Here is a 17,849-nt window from a genome sequence, read left to right as displayed (position 1 = left end):
CCCCACACACCAATTCTAGAAGGCACGGGGCAGATGGTGGACAGCACAATAATGCATGCCAGGGATGGAAGGTGGAATGGTCCCGGCTGGGGTCCGGAGGTCAGGTGAGTGGATCTGGGGCTGGACAGGGGATCGCAGAGTGCGCGCGCGTTTCCCAGCCTGCGTACCCGGGAGGGCCACACTTCATTCCCCAACTTTGAGCCGGGAGAAGGGGGGTGTTTGCAAATTGAAAGGAAAAAAAAAAGGAAAAAAAAGTTGCTGAACTTTTTCCCCCAACACCGTCGTAGAGGCGGGACCGGAGGGCGGCGCCTGCATCGTGATTCGCCACCGGCGCCTGTCTGGAGACTCGGATTGGCGCGCGAGGTCCCGGGCCGGGAGGAGCGGGCGTGGGGGAGGGGAGCGGCCCGCCCCGCCCGCGGGATCAGCTCGCGCCGGGAGCGGGTTAATTTCAAATCGGGGTTTGACTGCTCCTGGACAGTCACGCTTCCTCTGCCCGCCCATCGGACCGTCAGTCCCGGTCCCGGCGTTTCCCTCTGGCACCCACCTCGGCGCGGCGTAAGGACCGACTGACCGCCCGACTCGCGGGCTCTGGAGCCTGAGCGGGGAAGAGGTGCCAAGGAATCCCCCTCAGCCTCCGCCCGCTCCAACCGTCAGCTGAACTGACAGGTCAGCGGGACGCAGAGGGAAGCGGCGCCTGGCCGGCGGGCACCAGGAAAAGACTCGGGAGGGCAGCGGCAGCGGCGGCCGTTTCCCGCCTCTCGCTCCGCTGGGGGCCGTGGAGGGAGGAGCTGAGCTCCCGCGCAGAGGGGAGGGGGCAAGCGAGGGGGAGGGGCGGGGATGCCGCGGTTCCGGGAGCGGGTTTGCCCGCGCTCAAGCCCCGCGCAGCTAAGGGGCGGCGCGGGCCAAGGCCCGGCTTTCCGCGCCAAATTTTTAAATCGAAGGCGGAAGGTCTGGACCCGCCCCTGGCGCCGCCAACCAATCGCAGGCTCGCGGCCTGCTCTCTGATTGGTCAGCGGTCGTTGCCCTGGAAACCCCGAGGATGCTGTCGGGGAACTGCTAGGCGGGTGGAGCTCGGACTGGGCCTGGGGGGAGGGGCAATTAGCCGGCCCAAGGGGGAAGTACGCGCGGGGTGCGCAGCGTGTGGCGCCAGGAGGACCGTACCTGATTGCCTTACTTAGCAAATGTAGTCTTCCGTGGTGAGGTCCAACATCGTGGCGGTGAACTGGCCGCCAGAATAACGAGTACATAGCACTTTGCATCTTTAGGGAAGTCTTTATAAAAAGTCTTAATCATAAGAGGTTCTTTAAATGCCTAGAGTACGGTTGGAGCTTAAGGACTGAATTTGGAAGTTTCCTGAATTTGGAAATTTCTTATCAAGCTATTTCCCAAAACTACTCAACTGAGCGTATGCACGTGTGTGTCAGAGGAGAAATTCAGGCATCTAGATGCAGACTTTTATCCAGATACGTGGGGTCGTGTCTGTTCAGCCGGAACCTGGGCTCGCGAGCTCAGTCTGTGAACAGGTGGGTGCTTGTACTTGCTACAGTCCATTCGGTGGGGTCCTGAGAATGGCCTGCCTTCTCTTAAGGTGAGAGGACTGTCACTGGAAATTCTGTGGGTTGCTTGAAGTCGCGTGACAGCGAATCGGTTTGCTGAAGGAATTTACTGGCGTTTGATGTAGTTTTCCGCCCAGTGGGGCTATCTCTGGTCGGGAATAAAATGTAAATGTAGTTTGTCAATTTTCGTTAGTCTTTGTTTCAGTAGACTGGCATCCATGAAGGAATTTTCAACAGATTTCCTTTTTTTTTTTTTTTTTTTAATTTTCCTATTTCCTTTTTTCTTTAAAGATATTAAACTTTTTAATAGAATTGATTGGACTCCTTGAACCAACAGGATATTGGGAGAAACTTCAGATTTTCATTTTTAAAGAAACTCTAAATGTATGAGAAATCTACAGGATGGAGAACGAGAAGGTACCGTTTTAACTTCAGTATTCATCCTTGCAGTTTTAAATGCATTATCATTCAGATTTACATCCATAATTTTTCAATATTCATATCTTATTAATGCCACATCTCCTTTTAGTTAGCCTCTGTAAAAACCTAGAAGGAAGGGAAATTTAATTTTTGAAGAGGGGCAGAGTTGCCCAGAGTTAAAGTAATCTTCCCAGAATTAAAATTTTTAATGGTTTGGTGGAAGTCTCAAAGAAATAAACAGAGAGAAAAGGTATTTTTAAGAATTGTAAAATTTGTTAATTGCATTATAATATTTTTGAGAATTCTTGAACAAAAGGAATTCAGAAAGTGTGTTTGACATGATTTGAGATTGGATTCTTTTTAACATAATTTTCTACCAAATTACCAGCTTCTTTAACTATGGGTGTTAACACTCTGTTTGAGAAGAAAACATTTTGTAAAATTACAAAAGAATTACCAGTGGGGGTGTCTTGATTGGTGTCCAACTACTGCCAGGTTACCTCTCAGGTACACATGCTCAGGAGGGTACCCCCCTTGGGTCCCTCACACTGACTTCCATGTAAGAGCACCATAGCTGGATTGAGGAGATTTGGGTTCAAGTCCCATTCTACCTCTCAGCCTGGCTGTCCTCTTCTGCAGAATAAAGAGGATTATAGAATGTGGTGAAAATACAAATGGAAAAGCACTTGATAAATCCTAAGGAATCACAGGCGTATAAAATAGCCCCATTAATGTTTGTTTCTGAAGTCACTGAGGAATTAGTGCTTTCTCTATTCTTTCAATTATTGCCATTCCAAGCATTTTCTTTAAAATAGATAGGAAGGATGTGTGAAGTCACCAGTGTCCAAAAGTAGAAGAAACGTGGTTTCCACTCGCCTTCTTTATGAACTGCTGTTAATTCACCCTTTATGTCTCAGTGGCAGTCCGCTTACCACCAGGAAGTAGCTTTGTGACTTTGAATCATTAATTTTACTTCTCCATCTGAAAGCAAAGGGATAGATATTCAAAGGGCAGACTTTTCTGGTCAGAAATCCTACCCTTTGGCACTCTGGATTTTGCTCCCTACTGGATTTTGCCAACAAGACTGACCATATGCTAGCCCTCTCCCTCGGCTCTCTGACTCATCTACATCAGTAATGTTTTATTGAGCACCTACTGCATGCAGCCATTGTGCTAGATGGATACACAGATGAATGGGACATGGTTTCTGCCCTGGAGGCTTTATTACAGTGTCTTGAGTAAAAGTCACTCCTAGGAGTTTGGGATCCCTTAAAATGATCTCTCCTATTAGGGGAAGCTGAGTGAAAGGTATATGGGAATGCTCTATGCTATCTTTCCAACTTTTCTCTATACCTAAAATTATTTCAACATAAAAAGTTTAAAAATTATGTTTTAAAATTTCTTTAATCCTTGGAACAGAAAGTGAAAAAATTAAGTCCATGGTTCACTGCAAAATTAAAAATGGGAAATTTAGCTTTCAGAGTAGACAAGTGTCAAGTGATCATTGGAATATAGTTACTAATTTAATCACCTCTGTAGGCTCATTAGGCAATCTTTTCCTTAGTAACATTCTATTGTATAATTTCTAGAGTCAAAAGCTGTGTCATGAATCGTGTTTTACAGTGAATTTAATTATATACTTGTTTTAAACCAGGAAAATCTCTTTTTTGAGCCACATAAAAGGGGACTGATGAAAACACCTCTGAAAGAATCCACTGCAGCAAATACAGTATTGACAGAGATCCAGCCTGACTTTGGCCCTTTAACCACACCCACCAAGCCCAAGGAAATCTCCCAGGGAGAACCGTGGACACCAACAGCCAACCTGAAAATGCTCATCAGTGCTGTGAGCCCCGAGATCCGCTACAGAGATCAGAAAAGGGGGCTGTTTGACAACAGAAATGAATTAGCTGAACCCAAAGATTGTTTACATGTAGGTTTGCAGAGGACTGGGTGGAGAGGAGATTTGGGGGAGAAGGGAAGTAACTGTCGCAGCAGTGCCAGCAATATAAAGCATCGCCACCCTCAGACTGTTAGTAACTTCCTCCAGCACCCCAGAAAGGTTTGGACCCCGTCAAATATCGCTCTCGCAATTCTGAACCTTTGATTTATTTTCAGTTCAAGCTTCCCTTTTAGATCTGCCAAGCAGTTTATTCTGGCTTCCCACCATTTTTCCCCCCAAAAGTTCACAGCTATTGAAGTGAAGCACATAGTATTAGTCAGTGTTAGTCATAGAGCACAGACGCCCCTAATAAATCTGTCAGACTTTATTTTAGAATAACACATTATTTACCTCTTCCTTTGTAGGAACACTTATCTGGAGATGAATATGAGAAATCCCAACCAAGTCGAAAAGAGAAAAGTTTAGGCTTGTTGTGCCATAAGTTCTTAGCACGATATCCTAACTACCCCAACCCTGCCGTGAATAATGACATCTGTCTTGACGAAGTCGCCGAGGAACTTAGTAAGTATGCTGCAAGCTCACTGAAATGGCTCATAGGTAAAGTGATTTTGTGCACTTACTCCTTCAAACCCACACTCATCTAGCCATTGTTTGTAATGACACAAATAAGCCCTCAGGGAATTATAAATCTCTAAAGCCCTTTTAATTTAAGAATAAAGGCATGTATTTTCCAGTTTCGGAGCTTAATACAGAAGTTAAAAATCACAATGGAGATTGCTTCTGACTGCATTTCAAAAGCTCTGAAGCTTTAGAGGAAGGCAGCGTTGTTTTATGACTTGGACCATCACTGCTACAACTTTGAACTTCTCTCTTGGCTCTCGCCTGTAAGAGCCAGGCTACAAAATGGTATCTCCATAGTTTATAACAAGGTTCAGCCTCTGTGGGGGAGCAGGGCCACTCAGAACTATTTTAAGGACCACTGCATTTTCTGAGTGTTGGGCAAAATTACTGTGTCCCCTTTTACTCCTTTCTTCATAGACTCGAATCTAATTATAGCCTAAAAGGTGTGTGGCAAATTTGAGATACCTTTGGAGCCATGAACATATCATAATCTGAAACTGAACTGATATGCAGGATATTTTAATATATAGCTATTACCCCATGAAGAAAGTTTTGCCCTTCTAATGCATGTTTAGCAAAGTCAACATTATTTCACATTTTAAGAATATGCCATTTAGATTCATCTATTCATATACACTTCATTGTAGCTATGTAGAAGGTACCCGATAATTCAGCAGGTATCTATTGATCCTATGTGGCCGGTAATGGTATAACAGCTTGTGATAAAATCAGTGAACAAAAGGACAAAATCCCTGCTCCCGTGAACCTACATTCTAGTGGGGGCAGTAGACAATATGCAGAGGGCATAATAAGTAAGTAATTATAATGTTTGTTAGAAGAAAATACATACTGTGGGAAAAAAAATGTAGACTATGGTAAAGGGGGACCAGGAGTGCTTTGCAATTTTAAATTAAATGAGATTGGGCCTCCTTGAGAAGGTGACATCTGAGCAAGGACTTGAAAGAATCGAGAGGGGGAGCCATGAGGACATCTAGGAGAGGGATTCCAGGCAGAAGGAAGAGCCCGGCACAAGGGCCTTCAGACAAGGGCATATCTGGCAGGTCCCAGGAACAGCAAGAAATCTCAGTACCTTGTACCTATCATATGACAGCCGTGTGTGAGTGTGTGTGTGTGTGTGAGAGAGAGAGAGAGAGAGAGAGAGAGAGAGAAACATAAGAAACAAGTTGTGAATTGTGGGGTTTAGAGTATTAAAGACATGGTTTTGCCACTTCCTGGCTCTGCGCCTTGGGGTGCGCTACTTAGCCAGTGTGAACCTCCATTGCCTCATCAATAAAGTATAGATAATAATACCTACCCCACAAGTTTAGGGTAGAAATTTTCTAAAGCTGTATGGCATATAGTAGCCCCTCAATAAATGTCCCCTCTCTAATTCATATTAACTGTGTGTGCCCTTTGAGAGCAGGCACATGTCTTTCTCATCTTCACAGTCTTTGTTGAGCAATAAGAAAGTTACTCAGATCTCAGTGACTAATAAACCATAGAAGAAAAAATGATTCAATTTTTTGACACATTCTAAAATCCGATCCTAGTCATGCATAATTGCTCCTTCTTTGTAGATGTTGAGCGTCGGCGCATTTATGATATTGTGAACGTCCTAGAGAGTTTACACATGGTGAGCCGCCTCGCCAAAAACAGGTACACGTGGCACGGGCGACATAATCTCAACAAAACCCTTGGGACTTTGAAAAGTGTCGGGGAGGAGAACAAGTATGCCGAGCAGATTATGATGATCAAAAAGAAAGAATATGAACAAGAGTTCGACTTTAGTAAGAGTTACAGTATCGAGGATCATATCATCAAAGCAAACACTGGCCAAAATGGACACCCAGACATGTGTTTTGTCGAACTCCCTGGAGTGGAATTTCGGGCAGGTGAGAGATGGCATCGAAAAGCTCAGGTCTAAAGAAAAGGTTCCTTAGGGAACCCTGCTCTAAAGCTACCGCTGTCTTTAACATTAAAATGCTGCAGTTGTTAACTCTCTGACCAGGTGGTGGTATTTTTAGCCTTGTTACTTTAGAAGTCACTTGTCCCTTCATGAATTTTAATTCTCTAATCCTTACCCTTCTTCAAAGCTTCTGTAAACAGCCGCAAAGATAAGTCTTTAAGAGTGATGAGCCAGAAATTTGTGATGCTGTTTTTGGTGTCAACGCCTCAGATAGTAAGCCTAGAGATTGCGGCCAAGATTTTAATTGGGGAGGACCATGTGGAAGATTTGGACAAAAGCAAGTTTAAAAGTAAGTATCACGACTGCTATGGAGTTTTGGATCTATTCTTAACAATAAAATCTCAGTTACAGACTGACTTCCTTTGCTGTATAAACAGATCTTCTCAAATTGTGCTTTTGTAGCTTTACTTCTCCCCAGCAGTCATGATCCAGCTGCTTTAGCTAACCTGTAGTATTCAAAGATATGTATATAACTATTATTTGTATGACACTTTGGGTTGTAAACAGTTCCTTAGAAGTTACCTCCTGTGAGAGTGTAACATTGTCCTCGTTTTATTCCTATACCATCTATAGTTGCCTGAAGTCTAAATGAGCAGTAAATCATAAAGTGACGGCAACCCAGGTCTCCGCTCTTTCCACTATCTCTCATATGTGCGAGTACAAATAACTCTTCTGACATTGTCCCCAGAAGTGACCTGCAGCACAGTTGGCTTGCTACTTTGAAAGAATGGTTGCAGCCAGCATATTTGATGAAAGTTGGAACAGGATTATATACTTTGGGTTCCTGAAGCAGAGGTCTGCCCTCGCCACCGTAACAGACTTGACAGGAACCTCCACGAGTAGAGAGAGGGTGTGGGAAGAAGTGCTCAGCAGATGAGGAGGGGTCTGCTGCATGCCCATCTTTCCTGGGGGCATTTGCAAACCTCCAAGGAGGGAATGAAGTCTAGCCTGAACATGGGACACTTCGGGGACCCAGCTGTATGGTGAGGAAGAGCTTCCTCAAGCAACAGCAGAGGCTGTGGGAATGCCTGAGAGCTGTCACACAGACTCCTTCCCATCCCTGAAAAGCTATACTAGTCCCATAAAAGTAAATGCAGACATCCCCAGGTTGATAGTGTCTCTATCAAGACAAAATTAAGTAGAGAGAAAGGCTGTGATACCGGCAATTGGCTTGGGAGATGTGCAATTTCAAAAAACACGTCCTGAGCCTACTGATGGGCTGCGTTGCTTTGAGAAGTCACCAGACACAGTTTTCAGCTCTCCATTTCCCTGGTTACTCACAGCCTTGGAAACTATTCCAGGAACTGCAGATGTGTAATTTGCTGAATCCCCAGGGAACTCAGAACCTTCTAGCACAGCTATGAAGAATGGGTTCAATTTGTAATTTTATACTATGAAGCTAGAAGTAAAAGCAGACTTTTTCTTAAAAAGAAAAAACACTTTAAGACATGTAAGGTCTGTAGAATTAATAAATCTATGCTTTGCGTATTACATAAGGATAATACCACAACTTACAAATTTTGATGGGCTATGGAATTTTCCATGCTTATGATATTAAATCAATCTTATTGATGTAACCTATCACAAGCAGGAAAGCAATACATTTATCATTGATGCTTTATTTCTTTTGTTCATAAAATTCTTCTGACTCCTCATTAGAAGATGCCCAGCAATGGTGACTTTATCAAAAAATCTGTTACATAGTTTCCAGCAGGGCAATCTCATTAAGTAAGTTTTCCCTTTTCAACTTGTGCTTTTGTCATTTCAAAATTCAATACCAGCAGTAACTGAGTCTTCAATATTTAAAACTATTTTTTTGTTTGTTTTAATTAAAGCCGTATCCCTAGAATAATTTTAAGAGCCACATTTTTCTCTATTTGACATTGACGGTTAGGATAGCTCTTTGAATATACATGAAATCCTTATGAAGCAGAGTCCTTTGATCTTTCATTATTCCATTAAGTGGTATGTATGCTTTTTTTTTTCCCCAGCAAAAATTAGGAGGTTGTATGATATAGCTAATGTTTTGAGTAGCCTGGCTCTTATCAAGAAAGTTCATGTTACAGAGGAAAGAGGCCGAAAACCAGCTTTTAAATGGACAGGCCCAGAAATCAGTCCAAATCCCAGTGGTATGTATTTGTTTTTTCTAATTCTTTGCTTTGTTATTTGGAATTAATGCACATTTGAAGATATTCTCCCTTCCCCTTTTTACCTACACTCCCACATGGAAAGAACATATATAAGTGGTTGAATAGACAAAAATGAGTGCCAATATGAAAAATTTGGTTACTGACTCCATCAGCAACCACAAGGTCGGTAACGCACAGTGCCCAGGAGGTAGAATCTGTATATGAAAGGATTTGAAAAAGTTGAAAGCGTCACAAAACGTGAGATGCTATTGCTGTCATTATTATGCTTCTCAGTAACCATAGCACATTGAGAATTAAATGAATTCATTCTGGTATCAATATTCTAGTCTCCATCTCACCTCTAGGATTCTGACATTTTGCCTTCCACCAAAGATCCCCACATAGAAGTAAGTGCTGGAAAGTGGCAAGGACATGGGCATGGAGGCAGAGGGAGACCGGTTCCAGTCCTACCGTGTTTCCCTGAAAATAATCCCTAACCGAAAATAAGCCCTAACATGATTTTTCAGGAGGACATTCCCTGAACAGAAGCCCTAATGCATCTTTTGGAACAAAAATTAATATGAGACACGGTCTTATTTTCGGGGAAACACGGTAGCTCTGCCACTTACTAGCTATGTGGCCTCGGGCAAGTTACTTTTCCAAGGCTAAGTTTCCTTACCTACAAAATGGGAAGAACCATAGTGCCTTTGTGAGGTTATTGTGATTTGGGATGTAATCTGAGGGAAAGTTCCTTTGGGGAGGGATTTGGAAAGCACAGGCTCTGGAGCCAGACGGATGGCGCTCATATCCCAAGGCCCACATTCTACCCCCTGAATGAGTCAGGCGGTTAATGTCTCTGAAATGGGGATACATTTCCTGAGAAGTACCTACCTGGTGGAGCCGCTGAGAGTGTCTTCGTGTGTTCAGGCTGCTCTCATTATTATGCTTCTCAGTGACCACAGCACATTGAGAACTGAGTGGCTTATAAACAGAAATGTTTGTCAGGGAGGCTGGGAAGTCCAAGACCAAGGCACCTGCAGATTCGGTGGCTGGTGAGCGCCTGCTTTCTAGACCGCTTTTCATTGTAATCGTACATGGTGGGGGGAAGTGGGGAGCTCTGCGGGGTTATAAGAGTACTAATCCTGTTCATCAAGCCTCCGCCCTCGTGACCTAAGCACCTCCCAAAGGCCCCACCTCCTAGTAACACGTTGGGCATTAGGTTTTGCAACATAGAAATTTGGGGGGGGGGGTGAGGGGGACACAAAATATTCAGTCCATAGCAGTTAGGGTCACCATTTTCCATCAAATTAAGACTCCGCTGATTCTAAGAGGCACAATTTTTTATATTATCAATAAGGAAAGAAACTACTGACAGTGCCCCTATAACACACCACTGGTTATAAGTTATAACGGGTTTTAGAAACACTCAAGTGTGAAATCTTGTCTCAGAATTCATTTAAGAGGGTGAACAAGGTATTGTGTATTTAAAGCCCTGAAAACAGTATCTGGCACATAGTCATGCTCTATAACTGTTGCCACTGTAATTCCTAAAATCATTTCAGAACTACACTTTGACTTCATATCCCAAAAGGAAGACAAACCACCGGTGTTTTAACGCAGCACCCTTTCCTCTTTCAGGTCTGAGCCCCGTCACTCCTTTCTCCCCCTCAGAGCTGGAAGTGAAGCAGTCTTCAAAAGAGAACTGTGCCAAAAACCTCTTTTCCACACGTGGGAAACCAAACTTTACTCGACACCCATCTCTTATCAAACTGGTAAAGAGCATAGAAAGTGATCGGAGAAAGATAAATTCTGCTCCCAGTAGCCCCATCAAGACCAGCAAAGGTGTGTTTTCAGTCACGTCAGGTTTCCACTTGGAAGAGCTCCTTTTTATCTGATTTTTTTTTTAAAGCTTACTTGATCCATATGGAACGTGTTACAGAATTATTTCCATATCCATATACCTAACCCCACTTGAAGCCGAACTTATGTATGAATGAAAGGATGAAAGTCGTTTGTGGGGTTTTTCTTTTAATTGCTATGTGATTTTGGGGGGGAGGTGCATGGTCTCTGTTCCTTGGACTTCAGAGATACGTCATCTGAGTGAGCATTTATTCTTTTGACTTGACCAACCCTACCCCTTCTTTCTATTTTCCCAGCTGAGAGTTCTCAGAATTCTGCACCCTTCCCAAGTAAAATGGCTCAGCTCGCAGCTATTTGCAAAATAGAGTTAGAAGAGCAATCAAGGTAAGTCGGCAGCGCTCTTGAATTACTTGCACATTGAATCATTAGGATTACTTACTTTATGTGAGAATAGGCATTCGCCTTGGAAACTGGTGAGACAATCTTTCCTATAACTCATATGCAATCACTACAGAAACACTCTGCTAGTTTCATAAAAGGATGGTTTCAATCTGGGACAATCTAACGTGATAGAACATTCTAGAGAAAATGTGTTTATTTTAGAACATTATGGACAATGTGTCATGTTTTAAATCTTGTCTTTTAGTGAACCCAGAAAAAAAGCGAAAGTACAGCTGGCACGATCTGGACATTGTAAACCAGTGGCCCCTCTGGGCACCCCCGTAAATGCTGAGCTGGAGCTGACAGCACCGTCCCTCATCCAGCCCCTGGGGGTGGTCCCCCTGATCCCCAGCCCATTGTCATCTGCGGTGCCCTTGATCCTACCTCAGCCCCCTCAGGGCCCATCCTATGCCATCTATTTGCAGCCTGCCCAAGCTCAAACCATGACACCGCCCCAAGGCCTGAGCCCAACAGTCTGCCCCACCCCCGCTTCTAAAGCTACAAGATCAAAAGACTCCACAGATGTCACCACCGAGAAGGCAGCCAGTGATGCCACAAAGGCAGCCAGTGTCTCCACCAGGCCTGGAAGCCTGATGCCAGAGAGACAAGGTGCACAGACCCGAGACAGGGAACCTGCTGGAGAAAGAGGCTCAAAGAGGGCAAACACGCTCGAGGATAGTGGTTCCAAAAAGAAATTTAAAGAGGACCTAAAAGGACTTGAAAATGTCTCCACAGTAAGTACAGCCTTGCACTGTGCAAAGCTTTAGCAACTCCCCAGTTGATTAGAGGAGGATTTGGTGGCTTGTGAAATTTACCAGAGCAAAGAGCAGTCTCTCAGAAGACAAGAAACTGTTCCTTGGCATCCCAAAATCCAAACGAGGCCCCAGGCAGCTAATCCCCTGGCGGGGATGACAGCAGGACATTTTTAACCTTTAGAGGAAAGGATTATTTGCTCTCTTTATAAAGCACCACGGGTGGTTGTCCTTAAGTCCATTTCTCTACCACATGCTGGAATGCAAACACCTGTCATGAAATTCTTAAATAATTTACAAGCAGACATAACCCAAAGTGAATGGATGGATGCACAGGGTTCGGTGACTCCTGCTTTCTGAGTTATTACCTAATGTTTGTTAAATACCCTATAACTGGCATCTGTTGCCTAGAAGATAAATTGTTCCCAGTTTTTACTTTCTACCTAAAATTTAAACCAAAATTTCTATTTTGTGTAAATAGAAAAATCAAACGTATCTTGGCAAACTGTAGGTATGTTAGATACATTGGTTTCTAGGGATTTTGATGTTCTAGGTCATTTTTTTTCCTAGGTGGAGTTTAGTTCAGGAAGCAATTAACATTTATTGGATGCCTACCCACACACCAGATGTCCGAAGGATTAGGCACTTTCACACACATTCTCTCATTTTCCTCCCTCAGGACAATGATATGTGAAAGACATGATCACCAAATGAACACCACTAAATGTGCAAGCAGAAGTTCATCTCTCATTTTGTCCCTGCTGTTAACTCAAGTTATTTTACTTCTCTACATCTCATTTCCCCACATCTATAAAGAATTTGTTCCACCAGTTTTTCCTCATCATCTACTGGGTGTAAAGCATGTGCCCTGGATCAAATCAAACCCAGCATGTGCCTTTGGTGACAGTTGCTTTTGAGAACTTGCCCCAAGCCATATTACAGTTTCTGTGAGGCTACGTAACTTTGTTACATGATGGTATACATAAAGGGGGTTTGTCCTTCTTTCAAGGCACCATATAACCTGAAGGATATTATCTGTGACTGTTGTTATTGAGGAGGCTTTAGAGTTTGTCAAGTTTTCCCTGAGGATGGCATAGTGTCATTTTTGTATTTAATATCCATGCTAGGGGGAAAAATCACAGGGCTTTAGCCTGATACGAATTTCTGGGAGGTCCATAGACTCTTTGGGCCAATGGAGTAATTGAATAATGGTCTCCTGTTGCTCACTTGGCTGATCAGCATTAGGGTTTTCAGTAGATAGATTTTTCCATGTCCCCCTGCTTTTTTCACCTCTATGACTACATTTTGACCATTTCTTTTTGGCATGGACCGAGCAGAACAAAGAAAATCTGTTAATTCATGTGTTAATTCATTCAGCAAACATTTCTTGAGAACCTACACTTCTGGGAATGGAGAGAAGACAGTATACAAAGAACACAAACGTATCAGTTAGTGAATAAGAAGAATTATAGTGAAAATAGAAAAGGATGGTGCAATAGGAAGAGGGGGTAAGAGGGCTACTATAGGATAGATGAGATGACATGCAAGTTTAACTATGTCAAATTCACTCATCGTGCTAATTTAATAGTTCTCTTTTTTTTTTTTTTTTTCCAAAAAAGAGGAATTGGCATTCTAGGTTAAATGATTTTGTGATAAATGTGGTTTGCACAAAATTGAAAAATAATGATTAGAGTGCTATAGGTTTTGCTGAAGATTTGAAAGAATTAAACCGGCAAGCAGAATAACTTGTACCATGAGAGAACATGATTAATAGTAGCAAAGAAGAGCTATTTGTAAAATGCCTGAATCCACCCATTAAGAATAGCTATTCCTGCAGCTTTCAGGGAACCTACCAGTAAAGACACTGAACCACAGCAAGCATCTAAGAAACAAAATTTAAAGTTTGTGCTACACTTTGAGCATCGTGGATTCTGAATTCACTGGTTCCCAAAATAAAGACAGGACCTATTAACAGCTGGATCAAAGTGTAAACTATTGTTTGGACAATGTTTAGAGGAAGGGTCTGGAGGAAGATAAAAGGAAGGTTTACAAGAGCGGCTTTTAGCTTTCGCCAGTCCTGCTCTTGCTAAGGCTGAAGTGGACTTCAGGCAGTTCAGCCACCCCTGCCTTTGTGTGTTAGGCTTTCTCTGTTTGGTAAAGTACAACGATCTAGTAGGCATGGGGGAGATACACAGCCCAACATCCTGGCCGCTTCCATTTGGAATATGACTTGATTGCCTATAGCTTTTGCTCCATGACTGTGGGGTCTCTAATATGAGTTACTCAGTTCTCTTTTTCATCTGTGGTTTTTGAATTGTGGTGCTGTGCCATTTAGTTTGTGTATTATAAGCGTGTTTGTTTGGTATCATTAAAACCTCCAGTATTAGAAAGATATCTACAGTTGTATAATTCCTTTGTTCCAAATGAAGGGTCAGTAAACTTTTTTCTGTAAAGGACCAGACAGTAAATATTTCACTTTGCGGGCCATGTGGTCTCTGTTGCACCTATTCCATGCTGCCAACGTAAAAAGAAAAAAGAATTGGAAAGCGGCTATAGAATGGGCATGGCTGTGTTCCAATGCAATTTTATTTACAAAAACAGCCAGGACGCTGGATTTTGGTCCCTGGTTTGGCAACCCCTTTCTCTAAATAAACATTTCTTAAAATATTTCCCTTGAATACCGATGCTACCAAAAATGTAGTTGCCAGGTAGCCTAGGAAATGCTACATGCTGGATGCTCCCTTGGAGATTTACAATGAATGCATGCCATTATTAAATCAAGTCCCTCAGAAATTCTCTAATAAAAACACCGTTTTCCTTTGTTGAAGTCAGCATTTCCCAAACATAACTGAGCATGATTCAAGCAACGACTGCTTGCCTCCCATGGAACTGGGATCTCAGAACACTCTTTGGGAAACACCACGCTATATCATTTAAGAACAACCAGAGAATAATAACACAGCCCTTATAGTGTCCAACTGCATAAAAGCACCACGCGATTACCAGCAGGCCTCAGGCTGCCAGTGTGAGGGGTCTGCTGAGGGAATGCTACTCTAAGCAGGCTCAGCGCTAGCTTTAGGACACTTCCTAAGACCACAGCGCATTTAAGAAACACATGGTTTGTATTACTCAGGACAAGTGCTGGAATGGGAGGGAGGGATATTATCTTCAGGGAGCCATACAGCTGGCCTGCCTGGAGCCTGTACGTTGGGAGACTTTAGTATGATGAGACCAACAACCACTAAGGGACAGTAATCCTCGGAGAGGCACGTGGCCATTTTTCTTACAGTGTTTGTGTGTAAAGTAAACCCTTCTTTTTCCCTAGGCTTTGTTCCCGTCAGGATACCTAATCCCTCTCGCCCAGTGCTCATCCCTGGGGGCAGAGTCCGGCTTGCCTAGTAAAGAAAACTCAGGTACCCTTTCCCCAAACCACAGGATCTACAGCTCCCCAATCACAGGTGAGGGTATGTAAAATGTTATTCAAATGTGGGCCAGTCTCAAGTTCACTTAAGCCTTGTAAGCTTCTCAGACAAATGCCTGTGCTTTTAACATATTCTCCCTCCCCCTTTTCTTTCCAGGTGTTATTCCAGTGACATCATCTGAACTCAATGCTGTTAATTTTACCTCTTTTCATGTAACACCTTTGAAGCTAATGGTCTCACCAACTTCCATGGCAGCCGTACCTGTAGGGAACAGCCCGGCTCTCGCTTCGAGCCACCCCATTCCCGTCCAGAACCCAAGCTCAGCCATTGTAAACTTCACCCTGCAGCATTTGGGGCTCATCTCCCCCAGTGTGCAGGTGTCTGCCAGCCCCAGCCCCGGCACTGTTCCTGTGTCTCCAAGAATAGAGGCTGTTAGTGTTGTACCAGAAAAGGCAGGCTCTCAGCAAGGAAGGGCTACCAGGTATGATTCTCCAGTCCTGGGCCAGAACCAACCGAATGGACAATCCATTGCTGTGACAGGAGCACAACAGGTGAGAATATTTCCATTTAACTTAGTTTTTCCTTGGGTTATTAAGTCCCAAATATCAGTGTCATGGGAGATTTGCTTTTGCCTTTCTTCTTTGGAGAGGGAAAGGATAGGAGAGTGAGGAGATTGAAGCCTGCCTGCCTTGCAGTCCTGGAAAGAGTGCCCAATGAGTCCACATTAGTGGGTCATGAGCTTTTTATCTTGCCTTAACAAAAACAGCTGGAATGTAAAACTCATGCAGGCTTACCTAGCCAGTTTCAAAGTGTGCTGTGTTCCCACGTGTGACACGATCTCTCAGTCCAGTCTTCTAAGGCTGCTAGAGTGTACCTCTCTGGCTTTGACCTCTTTTTTCCATTCATCTCTTTTCAATCAGCCTGTTCCTGTGACACCCAAAGGGTCACAATTAGTGGCCGAAAGTTTCTTCCGTACCCCAGGTGGACCAATGAAGTTGATGGGCTCATCCTGCGTGGATTTCGATGGTGCTAATAAAACCTCCGTAGGAACTCTCTTTGTCCCACAACGAAAACTGGAAGTCTCAACAGAAGATGTCCATTAATTGACAGACTTGGTTTCATTTAATTTTCTAAAAAGTTGTTTAAGAGAAAAGATATACTCAGACTGGTTTGGAGAACACAGTCTCTGAAAATACTGTAAATACATTGGGGATTTACTTAATTTCAAAACACACTTGTGTGTATATATATATGTATATATATACACACATACACAGATATATATATATATATATATATTTGTATTAAGCAAAATTCAGCCATCAGTCCTAAAAAATAAAAGTAAAATGTTGAACTAAGAATTTCTAGGGGGAAAAATTATTTCACTGTGCCTACACTATTATGCAACGTAACTGTATTAAAGTTTACATTCCTTGACTGAATATGTGATGTGCCTAATACAGCATTCTCTTAAACTTTGCACAAAGAAAACACTGTGATGTATAATGTTATATTTTTAAATAGGAGGGCGATAGCTATATTTTTTGTAATTTTAATCTGTTGTTGCAGTATGTCTTTTTGTAAAGTTTGCAATAATCATCAATCAAGTCTATGGAAAAATTATTTATAAAATGTATTTTTAATCATAAGTTGTTGAAATTAAAACTTTTCTAAATTGTATTTAACATTTTCATTTGACCAGTTAGGGCACTGTTAAGAGAAAATGAAAATTATTTAACCTTAGGGGCAAATTCTTGGTAAGAATACTGTCCTGGCTTCCCTTAGATATGCAAAGTTCAGAAAATGTTCCTACAGTCTGCCCGCCTTTTGATCTTCCACATGGCTCCATTTTTACAGAAGTGAAAATGGCTGTGGAAATGCTGGAGCTTGGCCAAGTTACCCAGCTAAGTCCCATGGGCTATCCATCGCTCCCTGGGAGAGTAGAAGTGAAAGGCGTTGCTGGGGTGTTCCCTACACTGCTCTGGCACCACTAGCATCCCCCCAGGCCTCCTGCTGTCAGCTACAGTCCCATTACCACACTTTCTGAATGGCACAGCTCCAGGGATGGGAAAGCAGCAGTAAGGATTCTAATTTCCTCCACACTTAAGAAACTACACTAAATCTCCATGAGCTCCAAGAGAAGGTATACGCTACGATGTGTTAAATGTGCATCTCCTTGACACCCCCCACCCCGCTTTGCTATGGGATGAATTGCACCTTGAGAATTGACATGTGACCTCCCTGGTCAGGGTCGTAAAGGATCATCATATCTGTGTCCTACGTGTTTACTATACACCAGGCGTTATCTCAATGAGCTAAGACTGAGGTCACTAAGGCTCTCAGAAATTAAAGCAGTTAGTCCAGAATCACACTGACAGGACTCGACCCATGTCTATTGGCTGTCTTTATCCATTACCCGTCCACCTTCAGATGCATGCCTAGCAGCTCTGGTAGAACCAAGCACATATATGAAGAAAGAATTTCCATGCAATAAAAACAATTCACCAAATGGTAAATATAGACCAAAGATATAGTCCAGTGGAAGCTACTAGGTTTAATGACAGACAACTATGAGAGAAACACCAACCAGACAGAAACAGTACCTCTGAGGAGGTGAAGCTCTTTACATCCTCTCCCTCCCCTATAGCTCAGCTAGACAGATGGGAGGTCAAGGTTTTGTTCTGCTCATTAGTTCTCCACACAAAAAAGTACCTCCCTAGGACCAAGGTTTGGTGAAATCATGCACAGAAAGAATGAGGTATGTTAAAACTTCAAGGCA

At 43.1% G+C, this 17,849-nt stretch overlaps 1 protein-coding gene and 1 long non-coding RNA gene across 5 annotated transcripts in view; one reads left to right on the top strand and one right to left on the bottom strand.

Moving 5' to 3' along the window:
• Nucleotides 1-1,006, bottom strand: part of LOC141572247 (uncharacterized) — a 32,164-nt gene extending 31,158 nt beyond the window's left edge. For both annotated transcript variants that reach the window (XR_012497551.1, XR_012497552.1), the window contains exon 1: nt 545-1,006. This is a non-coding gene — a long non-coding RNA (uncharacterized LOC141572247). The remainder of the gene's footprint in view (nt 1-544) is intronic.
• On the top strand, nt 422-16,755 carry E2F8 (E2F transcription factor 8). Of its 3 annotated transcripts, none has more exons than XM_074336122.1 (13): nt 422-666; nt 1,894-1,973; nt 3,631-3,909; nt 4,284-4,440; nt 6,078-6,392; nt 6,594-6,755; nt 8,458-8,595; nt 10,234-10,437; nt 10,752-10,839; nt 11,102-11,630; nt 14,974-15,106; nt 15,227-15,621; nt 15,991-16,755. In XM_074336122.1, exons 2-13 carry the CDS (start codon nt 1,959-1,961, stop codon nt 16,171-16,173), a joined length of 2,598 nt encoding a protein of 865 aa, XP_074192223.1. In that variant the 5' UTR covers nt 422-666; nt 1,894-1,958; the 3' UTR covers nt 16,174-16,755. The 3 variants fall into 3 exon arrangements, with proteins under 3 accessions (XP_074192223.1, XP_019598147.2, XP_074192222.1); XM_019742588.2 differs by having other exon boundaries at nt 1,848-1,973; XM_074336121.1 differs by lacking the exon at nt 422-666 and adding an exon at nt 1,178-1,523 and having other exon boundaries at nt 1,848-1,973.
• The last annotated feature ends 1,094 nt before the right edge of the window (nt 16,756-17,849 follow it).

Source organism: Rhinolophus sinicus, linkage group LG06 (assembly GCF_036562045.2).
Source record: "Rhinolophus sinicus isolate RSC01 linkage group LG06, ASM3656204v1, whole genome shotgun sequence".
Lineage (NCBI taxonomy): Eukaryota > Metazoa > Chordata > Mammalia > Chiroptera > Rhinolophidae > Rhinolophus > Rhinolophus sinicus.
The sequence above is the reverse complement of the archived record's forward strand: the minus strand, read 5'-3'. Positions and strand labels throughout refer to the sequence as shown.

What these genes read in the sequence shown, in the direction of transcription:
- E2F8 (XM_074336122.1), top strand. An exon ending in CGAAGTCGCCGAGGAACTTA is followed by an intron (nt 4,441 to 6,077) that starts GTAAGTATGCTG and finishes CCTTCTTTGTAG; the next exon opens with ATGTTGAGCGTCGGCGCATT. An exon ending in GACTTGAAAATGTCTCCACA is followed by an intron (nt 11,631 to 14,973) that starts GTAAGTACAGCC and finishes CTTTTTCCCTAG; the next exon opens with GCTTTGTTCCCGTCAGGATA.